Source organism: Condylura cristata, unplaced genomic scaffold, assembly GCF_000260355.1.
Source record: "Condylura cristata isolate star-nosed mole 26May11 unplaced genomic scaffold, ConCri1.0 scaffold00016, whole genome shotgun sequence".
Classification (NCBI taxonomy): domain Eukaryota; kingdom Metazoa; phylum Chordata; class Mammalia; order Eulipotyphla; family Talpidae; genus Condylura; species Condylura cristata.
Genome location: NW_004567117.1, coordinates 34,095,799 through 34,117,610, shown reverse-complemented (window position 1 = coordinate 34,117,610; position 21,812 = coordinate 34,095,799). Strand labels below are relative to the sequence as shown.

At 38.1% G+C, this 21,812-nt stretch overlaps 1 protein-coding gene across 1 annotated transcript in view; it reads right to left on the bottom strand.

The window, feature by feature from the left end:
* The window catches only part of DCC (DCC netrin 1 receptor), a 977,719-nt gene that overhangs the window by 289,317 nt on the left and 666,590 nt on the right, over positions 1–21,812 (bottom strand). Inside the window, exon 8 of the mRNA XM_004683911.1 lies at positions 3,334–3,490. Within this exon, the coding sequence (XP_004683968.1) occupies positions 3,334–3,490 (157 nt within the window). The remainder of the gene's footprint in view (positions 1–3,333; positions 3,491–21,812) is intronic.

The following is a 21,812-nucleotide window of genomic DNA, read 5'->3' as shown; positions in this document are numbered from 1 at the left end:
GAGGCAGCATGGGAGGAGTTCTACTGTTTATCTGTCTGATTATCACAGTACAGTGCTGAAAGCTAAATACCACTGCGGTCAGCGCCTGTGATTGTCCCATCTGAATGCTGACTTGTTCCTAAAGATCACTATGTGTTTAAAGCACTGAGAGGCATGGAAACTTCACACTTGAATCCAGGCTTCTTCCTACAGTGCTCTGGTAGCATTTCAGCATCATCGTAGTATTTGTGACAGTTATCCAGTCCTTTCTTCTCCACAACAATAAATGGGAGAAGCATGGATTACTGTCAGCTCAACCCTGTATACTAGCAGCACATATTCTTTCTGTCTGCCTTTACCCTCTCTCTCTTCTCCCTCTTTACTCCCCGCCTACCCCATGTGACCACCCCCCTACCCTCCAATAAACTCCACCTATATGAATAGTATAACAGGTCCCATTGTTTTGGCTGGTGTACTTCAGAGAAAGAGAATGCAGTTCTCAGTCAAGGATAAAGAAAAAGCTATTAAACCCCATAAGCCCCTGCCTACCAATGGGTACCCACTTTAGAGTGACGATATATATGAGAAGCTTAAGGTATGGAGGTCTGAATTCAGTCATGTCAACAGACAGAGGCTCTACAAAGGTCCTGTCAAGATCATGATGTACTGAAGAACATTAAGATGATGTCACCTCTCTGTGTGAGGAACAAGGCAGGTCTGTTGAGTACATTTATAAATAGGGGTTCTTCTCTAGAAAATCATGATATCTGACAAGATAGTCTTTCTCTAAATAAATTGAACTTTGACATGCCGATCTCTTTGATCATCTTTAATTTTAAGACAATATCAAAATCCCAACAATCAATGAGATCGTCCTAGCTTTCTGATTCCTTCTATGTGATCTCTTTATAGAGTTGCTTCATGCTTCGATTTTAAGAGTTTCAAAGATTGAACATATATTCCATTTCTAACAACACAAAGAAATGTCTTATGTAAAAAAATAAAATCCTGTGTTATATAACACACCTAAAATGTTGGGTAAAACATTACTGTCGTTAATCTTTTTATCCCTAAATATGTGAGTTGCAAAGTTTAGTAAATTAGGACAGTAAGAAAGCAGACCCATGGATATGGTGTTTCCCTGAGGGATTTTTCCCATTACTAGAGGCAAAGAACTAAGATTTTTAGCAGCTAATGGGAAAGGAGAGCAAGAAACAAACCTTCCAAGGTGATGCATGAGGCTTGACTAGAGAATCTAGCATAGAGGATCCCGAAAGATCAAGCCTTAATGAGTGAGCTAGAAATTAAAATTAACCTCAGGAAAGAACTGGGAAATGTTTTTGCTAGTCGCTGTCTGAGCACAGTTGGAAGAGAAAAACAAATCAGAGAATTCCTTATCACAGACTGCATTCATTCATTTGAGTTGATTGTTAAAAGTGGTACACAGTAATGCTAGCATGTTTATGGACTTTTGGGTAAAATATCAGTATGAGACCTAAACATAACAAATAAGTATTAAGAAAAAAATTGTTTAATATGGTCTCATTTGGCAAAGTAAGTACTCCCATTAGAAATGAATTTAAAACCCTTCGCCTTAAATACTCTTTCAGGTAAATTTCTGGGGATTAGAGTTAACAGAGAATTACCATGGAAGAAACAGCAGAAATAGATCTCTGAATTATATGTACAAAGGCTATAGATACTAGAATGATCAAATGTGAAATATAAAATGTTAGGGAAAATTCAAAAAAAGTGAGAAACATATAGTTTATTCTTTTATACACACACACACATATATATACACATATATATGTGTATATATATATAAAAATTAACACTTAACAAGTATTTACCTTAGAAATAGAAATTAAGCTTCCTCTTTTTAAAGTAGTGAAACATGGTGAAACATTTTAAGGTGGAAATGTTGGAAAACAACCAGCAGTAGATCTTGAATAAGATACATACAGTTCACTTTTGCCTACTCAATAAAATACTGACAACTTCCTCCAAATTCTAGATACCCTGCTGCCCCTTTTATATATGTAATTTAATTTAATTTTTACAAACATTCCAAGGTGAGTATTGTCATTTCCTCTTTATTGAAGTGTAAAGGCAGGCACTGGGAAGTAGCAATACTGTGATTTATAAGAAATATTTGGTCATTTAGATATCCGGGTATCTATTTCTGTAGGGCAGTTGACCTTCATCCATAGTTCCTTAGTCAGATCTCCCAAAACTCTTAGAATTTTCTCTGTGTTAACAATTTGACAAAGGTGTCTCTTGTTATGTGAATGAAATGACTCAAGAAAATGCTAAGGATGGGAACTGGTTGCCTGCATGAGAATTTAACACCTGAGTAGAGGGCTGGACCCCAGAATTCCTCAGAAGGGAGAGCGGCTGAAGACTGAGTTCAACTGCGCACAGTGAATGTTTAATCCATCATGCCTAGGTAGAGTCTCCATAAAAACCCAAGAGAATGGGGTTTTAGACTTTCCAAAAGGTATACCTGTGAAGGTGCCAAGAGAGTGGTGGGCTCAGAGAGAGCATGGTGAGCTCAGCACCCTTTCCTCATCCCTTTCCAGGAGCATCTTCCTTGTGACTGTTCCCACGTTATTTCCTTTTATAAAAAAATCAGTGATGGATTTCCTGAGTTCTAAGAGTCACTCTAGCAAATTCATCAAATTTGAGGAGAGGGTCATGGGGGCCTCACGTTTATAGTCAGAAGCACAGTAATTGTGAAGTTCTGTGCTCGTGATTGGGACACTTGAAGTTTAAGGAAAGAGGTGTGAGAACCTCCAGTCTGCAATACTTTGGCCAGAAGTATAGGTGATGGTTCAGGTTTGCAAATGGCATCTGACATGAAATGCAGTCCTGGGAGACTCAGCCCTCAGATGTAGAATCTGATGTCATCTTCAAGTAGAGAGTGTTAAAACTGAGGTGAATTAAACTGAATTCCTGGGCACTCTGCTGATTTCTGGGAATTGCTTGTAGGTTTGAAGACACCTCCGCAATTACCCATAACAAATTGAGTATAGGAGGCCCTCTCATAGTCACTTAGTTTTCTTGAGATCATGTGGTGTAAATGACAGAGAGCCTTTCCAACCCAGCCACAGTGGCTCTTCTATACCCTGATGTAGCAAAATACAAACTAATTCAGTTGTATCACTTTGAACTTATTAAATTATTCCATAAACAATCTGCTTTAGAACAACTCACTAGATATAGATATATTATCTCCCTGACGAGTGAAGACTCAGTAGAAATTTCACATGATCTCCAAAGTCCCTACTCAATATCTCTTACCTCCATTACCTGATAGCATACATTTAAAAGGATGCATAGATTAGTACCTACCTGTTGTCACCTTCTCTGGAGAAAAAGACAGTGAAGGTTTGAATGTTCCCTTTTGCTTCTGCAGGTGGGCGCCAGCTGAGACGGACAAACCGACTGGAAACCAAGACAGGGACCACGTCTCTGGGAGCAGAAGGGAGGACATTGGAGCTTGGAAAAGCTAGGAGGAAGGAGAAGAGACTATCAGAGTTTGGTGGCATGGAGTTGCAAGGAGGCAAAGCAGACTCACTAGCAAATGGACTGCTGCACTCCCACAGGACCTAAAGGAAAGAAGAAAAGTGAAGGGAAACAAAGAAGCAGCAAATGGAATTAGAGATAAATAAGAATTAATTGGGGAAAACAAAACAAAATAAAAAAAAAAAAACAGTGTGGCTAGCTGTTAGCACAGTTGATTCTATGAGCTTTGATTATTTATGGCATCCATGACAATAAAAAAATGTTCTGTGAAGGCATGACACAGAAAACAGAGCTGTGAGTGTACATGCTTCAGGTAAGCAAGTAGTTGTACCAAATTTACTCAACTCAGAAACAATTTATACTGCTTTGGCTTCAATTTGAAGGAGCTAGTTTATGTATTTACTAAGAACACACAAAATTAAGAGAAACAAGAAAAAGTTGAATCAGCCTCACAAAAAGCAGGAAGAGTTTTCATGTTTTACCTTCTCAAATAGAAAAAAAAGAGAAAAATATTCTCTAAGGTGTACAAGGCATGTAACCCACAGAACACCACTGTATTTACAGTGAAATTTAACAATCATTACTTATAGGAATACCTGATTAATCACAATTAAAAAATGTTTTCTCAACTAGTTGGGGCATTTATAACCTATACTAGAAGTTTTTGATTAAGTATATGTGTGAAATCATACTTTTTATTTGCTGGATAGCACAGTTCTTCATGTTTAATGAACCCCCTAGTTGAATGAAACTAGGAAATGTGTGTTTCATGTGGACAGGTGATTTCTATCCCCATACCACAAATACCCATTTGCCTTCATTCAATTTTCAAACTGACTTTTGCAGGGACTGACTTTTACAGGTCATGTCCTCTACTTTATATCAAAGTGAGTCTACAGTTTTGCACGCACATTCTCCAGGGCTGTCAGTGTCGACTTTCCTGTTTGAACTAAATTCCTACTAGCTGAAAGAGCCACTCAGTGGAGGATGGGAGACATTCAATAGTTCCAGAAACATTATCAATTTATGATACATATCAGCTCTAAAAGGAAATATTTTGAGGAACTGCAGAAAGCTTTCAAAGTTATTTCTGGTTTCATGGATTCTTAGTTGACTTCTTTGTAGATAAAATTTCCCCCTTCTCTTCTTCATCAGAACAGTATTTGAAGTAAGTGGGGGGAGTGGCTGCAAGTTAGTCAGTCTTTTGTGGCAGAGAGGTGAGGGGCAGAGGGAAGATTGGTGCTTGGATACATAGCATCTCTCTCAAAAATATGGGCGATACTAAACCTCTTGACAAAACCTTTAGACCACAGACAGCCCAAACTGGTAAATTTGTCCTTTTCCTCCTCCTCACTGCCTCTCAGCTTGATTCTCTTCCTGGGCTGCTTAACTCAATGGTGAGTACACAGTCCTCTGAATTTTACCATCCCCAAATCCAAATCAGTCTCTCCTCCTGACTGTCCCTCAGTCACATCTTCTTGGGTTTTCCTCTTTGGGACAACTGGTAAATTTAGTTTATCTATCTATCTATCTATCTATCTATCTATCTATCTATCTATCTATCTATCTATCTATCTATCTATCTATCTATCATCATCATTATCATCATCATCATCATCATTATTATATGTGTGTGTAGTGTATGTGTGTAGAAGAACTGGGAATAGGCCAGAGGTGCTGAGGTGGTGGGGGTGGGGTAAAGGTAAGAAGATTTACCAGAGACACACTGGGGAGCAGACCAGTCAGACCTGCTGAAATACTCTTCTAAGGGAAGCAGTGGGCAAGACAGAACAGGTCTGCTGCATCCTATGTGGGTCAGCTCCCTGGTCAGGGATCAAACTCAGGCCTTCAAGGTGACCGTGCTGAGACTTAACCCCTAGGCCAGCAGGGAAATCCTTCCCCTGGTGACTAAGTTTATGTGTGTTTCATTTTACAAAAGAATGACCCAAAGTTCTTTGGAAAATATGATAATAGTTAATAGCAATGATATATAAAAAAGTATAAAAATTTAAAAAAATGAAGAATCAAGCTGACAAAAAGAAATATACATTAAAATAAAACCTAAAGGTATCTGTCGTAATGAAGTCTATGAGAACAAAATCCATCAGTGCAGCAAGACCTTAAGGAATGTTAGCATTTATTGCCTAGGCTATGGCACTTTCTTATGCCATCCAGTGGAGATTTTGTAAGAGAAAATCCCTTACTGCAGTTAACTTGACAAAACCCTTAAGCAAGAAAAATATCCCTATCATTTGTCCAAATGTCTCTGGTCTATACATGTATCATCTGCAAAATAACAAATGCCCCTTTTTACCACTGCATCAATCTGAAATCCCATTTTTTTTTCCAAAATGTTTTACTTACATAGTTCAGCAGTTTAAGGAAAATGTCTTGTTTACTAGATCTTTTTCCAAGAGAATTATGAAAAACAAATGTGCTCAGCAATGAACTGGAGAAATCTTTTTGAGAAGGTTCAAGAAGTTAGACAAATAATGTTTGCAAACAGCAGGAGGGAAACTTTCAAATGCCTTTTCCTTAGGAGCAGTTCCCTAGCAAGGAGTTGGTTTCTCACCCATTCAGGGGCTGACAAGAAGGAGTCAGGGGACCCCAGCTCTGGTTTCCAGGCTGCAGGGAGTGTCCTCTCCCTGTGCTCCTCTGGACACCTCTTGGATGGCACAGATAAGGTTCAGAATAGAATTAATCAGGGACTCTTTACCTCAATTTAAACAGCCCTCCTATGAAAAGGAAGGGACACGTTTTTGACAAAGGAATGGCTTCTTCCTTTGTACAGGGGCATTAATTTTGTCCTTACTAATCCTCCACGCTTTCTCTCAACAGTAACCTGTCTTCACATAAGGTCTCAATAAGGAAGCAATCAGGACTTCTTTTCTTTGCTTTTGGAGGTCTAATCTCCAGTCTGGCCCTAATCTCTCTGGCCCATTACTGTTGCCATGGTTACAACTTCTTTATCTGTTGTCATGGAGAAGAAGAGGTGAATTTGCCACACTAAAACATGGTTTTTTCTTAAGAAACCCCTTTTAAAACATTATAGCAAAATTCTGGAAAAGGCGATTTTTGAAAGGAATTTAAATCCAAAGAATAGTTTTCAAACCCAGAACTAATAATAATATTTTTAAGTAAGATGTCCATGGCCAAAGCTTTGGTAACAACTACATTCTTCATTTAATTTTTCTATAAAGACAACTTCCCTCTAGATACCAGAGACATTCTTTTCTGTCTGTGTTTTATTATATTAATTTTTCTCGGAGTTTATTAACTATGCCACGTTACCACTCCCTATGAGGCACATAAAAGGTGATGACATATCCATAAAGATACAAAACATTTAATTTACATTAAACATCAAACAACCATTAGGCTTATTTCCTTTCCACTCTAACTTTTCATTCTTCACATAATATATTAACAGAAAGCAGAAGTGAATTGATAGAATATTTTTTGAATATTTAATTGTCCTAAGGACAAATGCACCTGCTGCACCTTTTCTTGTTTGCTTGGCATTAAACTCTATCTAGCTTTTTGTCTAAATGGAGTAGATGAACTTTAAATTTTGGCTTAAAGTTTTATAGCTCACAAAAGAATTTCAGATGCACCAAAAGAAAGTTTGACTTTTCTGGTAGAAAACTACAAACTAAAACATTTTCTGTAAAGTTTCTTATTTTCAAAATTTAAAGAGTACTGACTTTTGACCTGTGCACTAAGAATGTGCTCTTCTCCTACCAGCCCTACTTTCGCTGTCATCTGAGCAGGGAGAGGTAAGCTTTGAGGAGTTTGCAAACGCTGAGTTGGAGACCTGATCCTCTGCTTCCTTCCAACTCTTCCAGAACTGTCTCAATTCCATGAAGACCTCTGTTGTCACCTCTGCTGCCTTCCTGTGCTCTGGCCTAAGCTACAACACCTCCCGCCAAGACCGCACTGCTCTGGCCTGGGAATCCCTTTTAGATCCCAGCTTGGATGTCACAGAAGACATGCCCCCATGGAAACTTCCTTCACAGCACTGTAATGTCTTGTCTTTTGTTATTTTATCCCCAGGCTGATTGCTCTGTAAGAGCAGGAACCCAGTCCCAGCTGCCCTGCCTGTCTAGCCTGGCACAGGTCTCTACTTCGTAGGTATCTCATAGGTCAGTGTTAGCTCAAAGGAAAAGGCTAGTTAATGAAATTATAATGTCCAGATGTTGACAAGATAACCCCCTTTCTGGTTCCTCCAAATGGATACTTAACAATATGTATGACAGGGGGCTGAGTTATTTCTGCAAGCTGGCTGTGCTTATTATGACTGTGCTGATAAATTACAAAGCAGATTCTCAAATGTGACCTCAGAAGCAGGTTCCTAGGGAATGCAGGTGTGAAGTAAGATCATTTCATTTTGTACCCAATGGAGAGGGGAAAATGTCTCTGATATACAGCACTCTGGGAGGTATTCCTATATGAACACACCTTCAACATCATTAGGCACATAATGATCTCAAAGGCGTGTTCATATAATGGTTCCTAAAAGAAATAATACTGTCATGAAAAAGCCAAAAAGCAGCCTGAAAAGTTGGCTAGGGCCAAGCTTACTTCTAGGAAAAATGTAGGGATCTGTCACAGGAATCCTGACTCTTATCCTAAGGCTATATATCAAAGAGAATTTTCAGGTCAAGGTTGTATGCTAAGAAGGATTACCTATGGTCACCGGGAGATAAGACCAAAACAAATTCTGGAAAGTATTATCCTATCAGCAGAGATAATTCTATCTCCCAGAGTTTGAAGTCTTTTCATACTAAATGAGAAGAAAAATATTATCTGGTAAGCTGGAGAATAGATGCATGTGTGAATGTGTGTGCGCAAATTTGTACACTGTGGTTATGCCTTTCAGGGTGTCTTTAAAAACAATTATTTGAAGAGTGTACCCAAGATGCGACAAGGACCACTGGCAGTTTGGAGAGGCGGTTAATGTGTCACTAACATAAAGAGATGGATTTGACTAGAAGATTACAATTCAATAGAGAGGGGGTTTTCAATAAACAGGGGGTTTTGGACCCGCGCAGAGACACTTTTTGACTCTGTGCTTTGGACAGTTATTTAGTCATGCAGTCTACATTTAAGAACTGATCCCAAATATATCTCAAGCAGCATTAAGTGAAGCCAAGAAATAGATTTAAAGGGCTGCTGAGAGTATCTATCATGTGACTTATATTCAAAAATGTTGATTATCATTTTTTTTTTAGATCCAGGAACTCCACTGGACAGGGGTTAGGGCTAAGTCTGACAGGGCAAGCAAGTGGTGGACAAGGCTACCTCCGCTGGGCAAGGATAAGGCTTGGTTTCCTCAATGGTTTTCATTGCTCTATCAGAATCTTAACAAATAAAAGTTTATTTTCTGGTTCCCCTTTTTCATCACCCCACATGTCTGCTCCTGTAGGCACTGACTTCAGTTTTAAGACTCTTCTCTTTCTCAGTATTTTCTGCTAATCACAGTACCCTTTCCATCTGTCACTGTTTTCCAAGCCTTTGCAAGGCTGCCTTTAACCACCTCCCACTGATGTCTTTCCTTGCATCTTTCATAATGTTCCCTTTGTTTCTCTTTTCCCTTGAGTTGATGCCATTGAATTTCTAGTCATTGTTTATCCCTTCTCCGTGCCCATGAACCTCAAACATGCCATGATTCCTGTCACCAGAGCTTCCTCAGAGAAGACTGACTAGCCATGGCATCTCGCCTCCCAGTCCTCATAGCTTTTATCAACCTTCACCTCCTTGGGGACTTCTCTGAACATCAGATTTTCCCAATGGCTGTTTCACCAAATGCTAAGCTTCCAGAGGACAGGATGAGAACTGGGTGTGTGAGGCACCTTGAGCCCAGAGCACCTGGTGGCAGAGAGGTTTATTAAGCATCTGTGTGCCATACACATGGCTCCTAACCTCTCGCTACTCTTCCTGAAATTTATAGCTATAAAAACCAATTAAAGGGAAATAAAAATAAAACAAGAAAAAAAGGATATAAAAATAAGATATTACTTATTTCCATTAAGTTTACACAAGTAAAACCTATCGCTACTTTAAAGTCTCAGCAAAATAAGGGAGAGAGAAAGTGTATGAAGGGTGATGTTTCCTTAGATGTATGTTAATTTTGAGTTTGTCTTTCTATCTCAGTAGAAATGGAAGAGGAAATGGATGAGGGAGAAGGAAGAAGGGAGGGAGGAGGAGAAAGATTAATGAAGACTTTTAATCTTCTGTCTGGGAAGTAAGAAGTGGAGTGCATAGAACTCAGAAGCACAGCTGAGTGGTCAGTCATATAAACTCATTCTTTTTCCTGTTTAATGCATTGCAGTGAGGAGAATGATAGTAAGTTGTCTATCTAAAAGAGGCTTATTGGACTGAACTTAGAACTCATACTTCGAATCCATTAAGCAGGTGAACAAAAGAATAACTACCAGAGATGATTAAGTAACAAAAATACATTGTATCATCATAAATGTGTCTGTGCATCAAATGCTAGGATTCTCACTGTTCATTCTAAATAGAACAATATTTATTCCTATAAGAGATGTGTGTCATTTAAAACATTTGAGATTTTTTAAAAAGTTACTAAACATGTTGATTTACCTATAGGCCCAAATAAATTTGAATTATGGTTAACAAATTGAGCAAATAATTGAAAATAAAACGGAGAACATGTGAGATTATGAAACAGAGACATAAGAATTCATCTAATATAATTGATTATTTGTAATGGCTTAATTCCTGGTTGCTATTATAGTTAAAGCAAAATGTGCAGTAGGTTTGCATTCCTATGTTGAACACCATCGGGAAAGAGATGTAATGGATTACATCTTCTTTCTGGAGTAAAATGAAAAGAGTCCTTGGATGCCACTAGGAGACAGACTATTTACCCTTTCTGTTAGTTGATAGGTTCACCTCTGATGTCCCTAAGATTCTGTCCTGTAAGAATAAAAACAGTCTGTATGTCTCTCTCTTTATTCTGTTTTATTGTTTGTTTGTTTTTAATTATTTATTTATGCATACAGAACTGGAATACAGGCCAGAGGTGCAGGGGCAGTGAGAGGATTCACCAGAGACAGAGTGGGGAGCAGAACAGGCTGCCTGACAAGATACATTGCTGAGGGGAGTAGCGGGCTGGTCAGGAGAGGTGTGGTGCACCATGTGGATCACCTCCAGGGCAAGGATCGAACTCATGCTGAAGTGGCTTTAGCTTCTTAGTGCTGTGCCACTAGGGAGGACCCTCTCAGTTTTTTAAACTTCTTCTCCACTTCGTCCTTGAAATGGATCCATCTAAATTCAAGAAAAAAAATTGAAGGCCAATGGCAGGCCCACTATCCAATTCAGGAATAAAAACTGCTTTTAAAGATAACATGACATAGAAAGAATTTGGAGTTAGGAGGATAAATCAATGAAATTCTGTGTGAGGACCATGTGACCTTGTTATCACACTTCCTGCCTTTGAAATTTTTCAGGGTCACAATGTTGCATCAACATGAACATCCCTCTTCTTTAGCATCACCATGAGGTCACACACTAGAGCACGTGCTGCCCACAATGTTCAAGTAATGAGAGAGTCTAAATTCACAGAGGAAAACAAATGGCCTAGCCCCTCTGTCTTGGCTATTTTTATCACCTTCATACAAAGAAGACTCTATTAAGCAGAAACATAGGTTGCTGCTGCACAGTAAGGCTCAATAGTTCAGGATGTAAATTTACACTAGCATCTCTATAACTGTCCACCAAGGAGAGGTAGCTCTGACGGCAGGTGAGAGGACACAGGCTGGTTGGGGTAAAATCAAACTCTGTCACTTACACTGTGTGGGACTCTGGGTTAGACTCTTAAAATTTCTGTGCATTACTGCAAAGAGAGTGAGAAAGAACCATCAGCCAGGATATTTTTTTCCAGAAATAAATGTGAAAATAAAGTCTGAAAACTCTTTAAGACACGCACAGGTGGCTATGTGGTATAGGGGGAGGCAGTTCTAGGAATGTCATAAAAACCAGGAGTCTGCAAACAGTATTGATAAATCTGCCTGTAATCAAAGTCAAACACCTACATGGTAAAGCAAGTAAATGAGATTTGAAATATGACTGACAAACTGGAACAATATTTCTAATACTATTACAAAAGACTAGTTTTCCAAATATGCAGGCCACTAACACAAAATTAATTAAAGTAACCAAGAATAGAAGTAAGTAAAAGCAAACAAACTGAGTTTTCAAAGATGGGAAAGTAGTATCTGTATATGCAACTTTCATTTCAATATATTTTAGAAAATCCTATTGTTATCTCCTCCTCAGAATAAATTTTAATTCCACTGGAGAGATTTCACTATAATGCATGTCAACATAAAAATACAAAGTACTGTGACCTTCACCTTTAAGAATGCAAAAATTTGTTAAGCCTTCATATGAGAAGGAAATCATCATTCTCACACCTTTGGTTATTTAAAGCAGAGAGTAAATGATATGCTATATTCACAAGTAAATATTATGACAGAAGAAAAAAAAAAAAAACTCCCTGCACAGAGATCAGAGCTCAATGCCACACTTACTGAAACATTTCTAAATTGCTAATATGTGGTTTGGGATTCTATAGCTCTTCCGTAATAAGCATGAAGATATGGTTATGAAAGTTAACTAACTCTAGTCTCCAGTTCCCTCCCTACTACAGTTGTGCTGACATCAAGATCACAATTTTCGAATAAAATCACTTAGGATAACTAAAACACAAAACAAACAGAACCAACAAGCAAAAATGCCAAGATACATTAAAGGAGACATCTTTTGCTCTCTCATCTATGTTGTCCAGACATGTATATCTTTCTTCTGGGGTCTGTTTCTCTTGGATTTGATTAGGGATGGGAAATATGGGGAATGTGAAAGTTTGACTGTCTCCCCTGTCTCCCTCCCTCTTCACCTGCCTGGGCTCCCCAGTAGTAGTGGCGTATTGATATACTGTCTCCTACAACTAACTAGATGGGTGCTAGGGAAGGTGGTATAATCACACTACATTCTAGTCATAGAGCTGATTGCAACCATTAAAAAGAGAGGTAAGGAGGCTAGGAAGTGGGATAGATTCAGTGACATGTTTTCAAATGAACAGTGTGAAAGTGCAAAATACTTCATGGTAAAAGTCTGGCAAAAGGAGCTACTACTTAAGGTGGTGAATGTTCTCATCACCAGTGATGCCACGTGGCTGACACACACCCCTGACATTGTCTGAAGAGAAGGCTTTACCTCTTTTGAAAAGCACAAAACCCTAGTCTGATCATGAGAAAAACTCCCAGAAAGCGAGAGTGGAAGGTTGCATATAGATTGATCATAGGATGCTATTTAAGAAGATCAAGGTCAAGGAGAACAAGGAGAGACAGGAAGTATGATGGATGAAGGAGACCGAGAAGGTGTCATATAGCTGAACAAGGGACTGTACCTGAAGACAGAAAAATTATATTAATAGAAACACTGGTAAAATCCAAGTAAAGTCTGGAGTCTAGTTTCTGATGTGACCCATGTTGGTATTTTAGCTTTGACAGATATACCACAATAATGGGCATTGTTAATAGTGGGAGAAATAGGTTTAAGGGAATACAAGAACTCTGTCATACCTATACAATAGTTTTGTAGATAAAAAATTATTCCACAATTTATATAGATATCTTCTTCGGAAAAGAGGAGGGACCATGTTGTAATTATAGTGGGTGGCTCAACCCTAAAGCTCTTATCACTGGTGTTTTATAAAAAGCTGAGCTTAGACACTACGAAGACATGACAAAGGGACACTTATCTATTTAGAGTGCATCATTTCATGCTGAGTGTAGAGTCAGAAAACAAGGAACAAGGACAGTGTTATGTTTTAGGATTCTTAGAGTGTAGTCATAGCTAACATCCATCAAGTGATGCGAAAAGATTAATTCTGGAGATTTGAAAGGGCTGTGCACCATCCTGACTTCTAAACATGGACCTGGGAGACAAAGCATCCAAGCTGCAGTCATCAATCTGGGATATGTCATGCCACCCGGAGCTCGTGTGATTCATGTGGAGGCTTCTGGCTCATCTGGCACTGTTCTAGCTCTCTGTCCATTTGGTATTTCATTCAAGGGAGCAATGTACTGGATTCCAACTAGATTCGTGTTCCATTCTATTTTTCAACCAAGAAGCTAATAGCAGGGAAAATTAAAGGAGGCAGGAAGGAGAGACAGTTTTGCTCAAGTTGGCACAAAGAATTTTCAGAGTGTGATCTAGCTAATTATCAAATTTGCTTGTCACCTGGGGAAAGTCTTGGGTAAGTTTGATATGGTGATATGGTTTGTCTTTCAGTCAATGGCCACATCTAGAATGATTTGGTGTTCTATGTGCTTCCTAAAGAGACTGGGAATGCTCACAAGCAGGGTGGAAAGATCAGAGGGATGGTAACTAAGGCAATATTATTCAAAATTATTAGATTACCAGTGCAAAGCTTTTATTTATTTATTTTTTGTTTTGGTAAATGGACTGCTATAGAGAGGAGGAAGGTGAGAAGCAATAAATAGAACCTACTGACAGAAGTCTGGAAAATAGTAAATTTACCAATTTACTGAGGAGAACAATGCCTCAGAAGAAAGGAGTAACCAGAAGAATCTGTAACATCCATGCAGTTAAAACAGTGTATTTAAAAATGTATACATCACAGGGCATGCAGGGGAATATCACAGAGGACAACAATCCAGGGTATAGTTCCACATAATTTAATATGCCCTCTGTATATGGCGATTCCACTGAAATTTTTAAAACCTTTTCTGGTAAGCAATTGCAATTCTTTTTTCCTCAAAGATGTTTTCTCATCTCCATTAGCAGTTATGATCAATAATTTTGAATTTCACTTGACATGTAGCCTCTGCGTCAAGCATATTGACTCAGAAACATGGACTAGTTTGTTTTCTCATGTTTACTTTTGGAGGTTACCAGAGTACCCCCCCACCATGGATATGTTTATTTTATTAATCCCTCCCCCTGTTATCAGATCATTTCATGAGTTTCATTAAAGAGGGATATATAAGTTACTAGGCTCTTTCATCGTAATTTATTCCCATAATAACCCCATGTAGAGGAAGTGATCGTAATCAACTTATAAGCAGTAGGTCTGGCAGGTTTTTCTCTGATGGAGGCTTCATTGGGGACTGAGTTATAAGTGTTTGATTGACCCTCTCGATATCAATTGCAAAATTTAGAGATGTGTATTAAAATTCTCATAACTTAGCTTAATGACTTATTAGGGAACTTCCTCTGCCATTTCAGTCTGATTTATTATCTGCTATGAAATATATTTATAATTCATGCTAAGCCACCACTCTAAATTTTGAGTAGAGCCTGAGGGCATGGGGTCTTGGGGCTTGTTGTATAAATCAATGGCCACATTTTATATCCTTGTTTCTTTATGAGATTCCTTTCTCGGGACTTGTCCTAATCTGACCGTTAATTCCAGTGTCCTCCATAATTACACAACGGCATTTTCTTCCTGCTTTTCCTTAGCATATACAAGTCTACTTGTGAACATTTATTTTCCTCTCTTGATTAATTTCCCTTGTATATGTTTACCTATGTCTCCTACTTTGAGCAACTAAATGGCCCAAAAGTTTTAAAGCATAAGCATGACATTGCTTTTTTTTATAATAAGGAAATGAGACTTTGTTCATCAAGTTCTTTTTTGTTAGCCTGTGTTATTGATCTCTTTAGATTCTGAGATATCGGGGATGTATTTAAGATGAAGTCACCTTCAGCATCTCTCATCCCATCATTCTTAATTCTGCTTCTCAGTTTCCTCTCATAAAAATGCCACCCATACGGAAACATCATGCTAAAATATGGCAAGATAATTTCTGTGAAAGAATTCATTTTCACTCTTACAAATTAATCTGGCTTGAAACTGAGCCATGCAGATAAAAGCTTGTTTAATTTGGATTTTAGCATATGTTTTTCTAATATATATTTTAAAACTGAACAAATCTGTTACACTCAGTCTGGAATAATTTTATATATAGAAACCATCGTTAAACAATCTAGAAGGAATACAAGCAGACAAATCCTTTTATTAATCTAAGTTATGGTTTTTCTTCTTAGACCATGATCTCATTTAAAGCAAGGGACATACCTAGTAAATACCTTTCTACTCATTCATCTTTCCATCTTATCATCTTTTTGCTCAAAGTATTTTTCCTCAGCACTGTCCATGCAACAGGCACTGTTCTAGGCAATAGGTATGCAGTATACACAAGACAGTCCCCTGTTCTCTTGGAGCAAACATTTTTTGTTGGTACCCTCCTCGGTGACTGATTCAGAATGTTAAATAGAGCAGAAGTTTAACTGATCACAGAGTCAGAGAAGAGACCTTATTTTGACCTGGAGCAAAATGACAAGTCACAAATGAGAATGAAAAACAGCTAAGGACATTGACTGCAGAGTCAAATGCTTGCCTGCTGACTAGCTATGTGTCTTCACACAAGCCACTTCATCTCTGTGCTTCAGCTTCTTCATCTATACAGGGGTTGGGGAGTGATACTACCTAACCCCTAAGAATATCTCAAAAATCAAAGAATCAAGTAAGGGAAAATATGTAAAATTCATACAAGAATACTTGACTCATAGGAAGCATAGACTAAGGCTCAGTTAAATAAAGGAGATGCCCAAGAGACAAAAGTAAAAGAAGACAAAAATACAGGTAAGAATACCAGATGATGTCTACTAATTCTAATGTCACCGGTAAACATTCAACCTTTAATCTGTGCTCCGTTTTCCTCATTTTAAAAATGCTATGTCAAAGTAAACATTCATTGCCTCTTTCACTCAGAGTCAAGCTGGACGGCTTCCGAGTCCTAGTAGAAAGATGCCTGATTAGAAGTAGCACTCTGATGGGCTTTGCCCTGTGGGCTGCCAACACAGGAAAAGAGGTTGGCAGAAGACACTAACACTGGCTAGTGATGGTTTGTTTTGATGCGGAGGTATACTGTCACTGTTTTTGAATGATCTTTGCATATCAGGTAGTATGGAAATCTGTCTGGGATAATCAAATGGGTTCCACTGCATTTTGCACCCTGGAAGGCGTTGGGAGGTCGCCAATAAAATGGCAGAGGTCAGCATATCCAAGCTCTTGACTGTGATGGTACCATATAATATATACCAATATTACAAACAACTTCTGCTGACACCATCTGTAGCTGCCTTCCTGATATTTGAGAATGAATATTAAGTGTTGAGTGTTGTGTACTTGTCATGAAGAAAATATACTACATAGAAAAAAGAGAGTTAAAATTATTGAAAATCATATTTCACAGGTTGAAATTATTGATGCATTTGCAGTATTTAGGAGCTTGTCAGAGTTGCAGCCTTATTTTGCTGTAAACTCACTGGCATATCGTTAGTGTCATCTTTGAAATATTCACTAATTCAATGACAGAATTGTAAATTCTTTTCAGTCTAGGAGGTATAGAGCCACCTGTTATTTTGAAAACTGAAACATGTATTTAGTACATGATAAAATTAAGAAAGCGAGCACTGTATGAATCACAGATGCTAATTTGCTCACATAAATGTAGAATGATATATTGTACAATCCTGGCAATTATGTCAGAAATCAGTCTAGAGTAATTCATTAACACCTTTTCTTCAGAAAAAAAGAAGGAAGCTGACATCTGTAACTAATATTATGATCTATGTTATATTATATTATGTTTTTCATTTTATGAACAGTAGCAACCATAAGATAATTGAATAGCTAATTATTAAAATACTCAGTTTTCTTTTCTTTTTTTTATTCAGTCACTGTTCAAGAATGTGGATTCACTTTGCAAATTATAGGTCTTATTTTACTGATGAGGAAGAAGATCGACAACCTTAGAGGAACATTAACTCCTTCAGGAACTGATACAGTATGTACTGACAAGCTCAATTTACACAATGGTCCTGGAATGTTGTGTAAAAGTCAAGCCACATAAATTAAACAAGATTTGAAATGTACTTATAAATCTGTTATTGAAAGTTGAATCAGACTCCAATTAAATTGTGTTGAAATGTGTTTATGAATTTAATTAGATACATTATTTATTTAATGTATTCTTAAAGCATTATGTATTTCCTCCTCATCATGTTATATAAACTAAGGTAACCAAAGTGACGTACTTCCTTTTGAGTACAGCTGGGCTTTTATAAGTAAAATATAGCAAAATTGTTATTGAAAGCAAAAGGAATCAAAAGTTCCCAGAAACAATAAAAGGAGAGACATGGTATCATAGGAAAATGAATCATTAGCATCATAAAGCAAAGTTGATGAAATGCTCACACACTTCATATGACAACTTCTTGGAAAGTTCTTTCGTGGAACCATGAAAAATGAGCTTCTTCTGCTGATCTGAGAGAAGAGCGCTGCTAGGCTTGAATTGCTTATGATATGCACCTCATGGCAGAGTACTGTGGGTGGTGTCTCCGATCTGGGGGGCAACCACTGAATCATGATCCAAAGGAAAATAGAGACATTGGTGCTATAGAAACATGCAGATCATTCTGCAAGGACCTAGGAGCTTGGAAATGGGGCATTCCCCAGTCAAGCCTGTGATAAGACATCAACCGTGACCAACATCTGCATTGTCCTCTGGTGAGACAAGCAGAGAAATCAAGAAAGTTATGTTTGGACTCCTGAGTCTTAGAATAAAGAAGATAATAAATGCATGGACTAGAGGTAATTTTTTTTTTTAAAACAGCAAGAAAAAACCAATGCAACCACTATCACATAGGTCAATATTAGAAATTTACTAAAGGTCAGTTGCGGCTCTTGTCTTCCTAGAAAAGTAGAAACTATTAAGTCTAATAGAGAAAAAATCTCAACTCCTTTGGACCATGAACATTTAACCTATTAACACAAGTATTATCAACCTAGTTCCTCCTAGGTACATACATTCTGAGCAATATGAAGCTTTTCCTCGTATGCACAAATGAGTGAATATTTTCAGAGACATGGTAAATCTGTGATAATTTTCCAAATGGTATTTAAATGATGAGGTATAGATCTTCTCACTTTCTAAAAACATCTTTCTTGGTGAGTTCAATGAACTGTATTCATTTGATATATGCAATTTAATGAGTTCAGACAGATGTATAAACCCATAAAATTACCACCATACTCAAGAAGTGGGTCACATCCATAAGCCTTTTAGAAGGTTCCTCCTGTCTCTCTGCAGTTTGTCCTTCCTCCCAACTCCAGTTCCTGACAACATGTGATCTGCTTCCTGTCACTACCAAACCCGTTTACATTTACTAGCATTTTATATAACAGGGCTCATGCATAGATAGTTTTGAGTCTGGCGTTTCTCATTCAGTAAAATATACAACCTATCTTTTTTTTTTTTTGTAAAACTGATAAAACAATGCACTCAACATCTTAAAAAGTCCTCTTTTGGTATAATGACTACACTTACAGATGCTCGGTGCTCCTTCTCTGCTCAGATATACCTGTGTGTATGTTATAAACAGTTTATGCTTTATAGGCATATGATTATCACCTACTGTATACATACATATATACACATATATGTATCTGAATCATGTGTGTTTCTGTGTGTGTATTACAACCATAGCTATTTCAATTTGTTTGACTCAAAATGAATAATCACTGTTCATGTTTATAGGGAAAGTCAATTGAAAATATGATCAAAATGACTGCTTACAATTATGCAGTGAATGGTTCTCAGTAATTAATTAACATCACATGCTAGAAAAATCAGTAAGAAAAATGTCTATGCCTAGCTCTTCTATTTCACCAACAGAGGTTGCCTTCTCTGCTTCTGTCTTAGATCATGCCAGCCTGAGTTGTAGAGCTTGGGTGACACCTGTCATAATCAATTAGCCAAATGGAAAAATGGTGTAAAAACATGGTTTGAAAATTGAGAGTAATTCAATCACCTTCAAATGTTCCCTTAGGAAATGCAAGTCTGCTCTTCCATTCAGTTACCTTTGAATTGATGAACAATAGTTCTTGCCTCTGTTCATGTAAACTAAAAAAACATAAATAAGTGTAAGAGACATGAGGACATTTTGGGAAGAAAGGTAAAAACACAAAACCTTGCCCAACTGAAAGCAGCTCAGAGCCCTCAGGCAATTCCGAACTAACCATAGCAGAACCAGTATCAGAAAGATGGGTTAGGAATTGTAGGTCATCACACTCACAACCCCACAGAATTTTATCCAACCTTGGAATGAGGGATGTAAAAAACAAAGTGTTGCGCTCTCTCTGGCGGCACAGAGGGTGTTAAAGCACAGCACTGAGAAGCTAAAGCCACTTCTGCATGAGTTCGATCTCCACCCTGGAGGTAACCCACATGGCATGGCAGACCTCTCCTGACCAACCTGCTGCTCCCCTCAGAAGTGTACTTCATCTATCTGCCTGTTCTGCTCCCCACTCTGGTTCTGGTGAATCCTCTCAAGGCCCCTGCACCACCTCTGACCTGTACCCCAGTTCCTAATGCACAAATAATCTTTTTTTAAAACATGTCATTTTTCATGGTCTTCATAAAATAACATGCTTTCTTCATTGGCATTCTTTCATTAGCTTTGATCCACACACCTTAAAGGTATTTGTATGATAGACCATGCGTTCCCAAGATCTTACTTCATCATTTTTGCACTTCCATCTCCTGACCATAAGCTTGCCAGGTTACATCATCTTTGGAAGGAGCCTCTTTTCTTACCTGGCCATTGCCCCTAACTCCCCACCTCTGGTGATGTCAGAGAATGACACTGCCTCTGCTTTCATCCCAGCATGCTGAGAAGCAGAGTTTGGAACAAACTCAGTACCCTATGACACAAATATATCCTCGAGAAGCATATATAGATGAATGGAAGTTGCCACAACTATGGGATCTTTTCAGAAATGATGCCTAACGCAGACACACTAATGGTCTTCTACTAATGCCCCAGAGGAACTCCGAGGGAGATAATGTTCCAAGTAGGTGCATATCCTTCTGACAGGGAGGAGTAAGAGTCAGCTGCCAGGGAATGAGAAAATATAATTTCCAGTTTTGCTTCTGATACTTACAAATATCACCTGTATGTGCTGACAGAGACTGCCACTTTTGCTTTTGTGAGCCCAACAGAAATCAGAAACTGGGGGTTTGTGCCTGCCCTTTGAAATCTCTAGGTGTAAGGACATATACAAAACAGGTCCCTTTAGGGAAATAACTCTGACAAATGCCAAAACATATATGATTATCTTTGAACAATAAGCTTCCCACTCCATAGTCAAATTCATTTCAGAATCTTCTTATCTCAAAGAAGAAATCAATCATGAACCTTTAAGTTATTATCTGCTTTTACCTGTCAGGCTAAGTGAAATCCAGATTTGTATATAAAACTCAAGTGTTTTGTGGGTCTCTGTGTAAGCAAACAAATCTTGTGTATATTTAATATCAGTACACAGTTCTAATAATGTGATATTCTTGAAAATTGTGTGCTATCACATATACTTATTCCTTCTGTTTGAGAACATAATTCATAAGCACACAGGGTCCTAAACCCTCTACATACACAGCATACAAATGTAACTTCATTATTATTCAGCTAAATCAAGCTAAGATTATATAAAACTATAATTAAGGTAGAAAACCTACCATTAAATGACTATAATTAAGTGTATGTCCTGCTTTATTAGGATTGACTATCCATAAAGATATTTAATGTACCTTTGCCTTGTCAACACATACACTGGGGTCCTAACAAACCTGCAGTACAGCAAAGTGTCACTCACTGGTGATGCATCTTTAAGGAGAAGGCACACGGAAATCAGAGGCAGCCACAATGGGTCCCTTTCCATAGTTATGAGCATGACGGGCTGATAATAAATAATTTTATATAGCTCACATGCCCCACCCTGCTGGACTCCATTAACCTAGCAGGTACTCCATAAAAATGGTCTTTTTCTCCCTGACCATAGTCATGGCCTCTCTTCTCAGCCATCCTTTTCATCCAATTCACTTTCTCTCCTAATTCTAGCCTCTGAACACTGAATCCTCTTTTTTCTTCTTCTTCTTCTTTTTCTTCTTCTCTGTGTGTCTCCTCCAGCTCTATCCCACCCCCCACCTTATGGATGCATTCCTGGCCCTGACTCTTGGTATTATCTAGACTTCTCTTGAGTCAAGATTTCCAGTTTGAGGATTTGGGGAGAATTGTGGTCAAGTCTTTGAGATCAGAGTTCTTAAACTGATGTGTCTTTCTGTCCACTGAGTTTAGTGAAAAGGAAAAGAGGAGTGTTGCTATATATAGTTAAAGCACCAAAAATT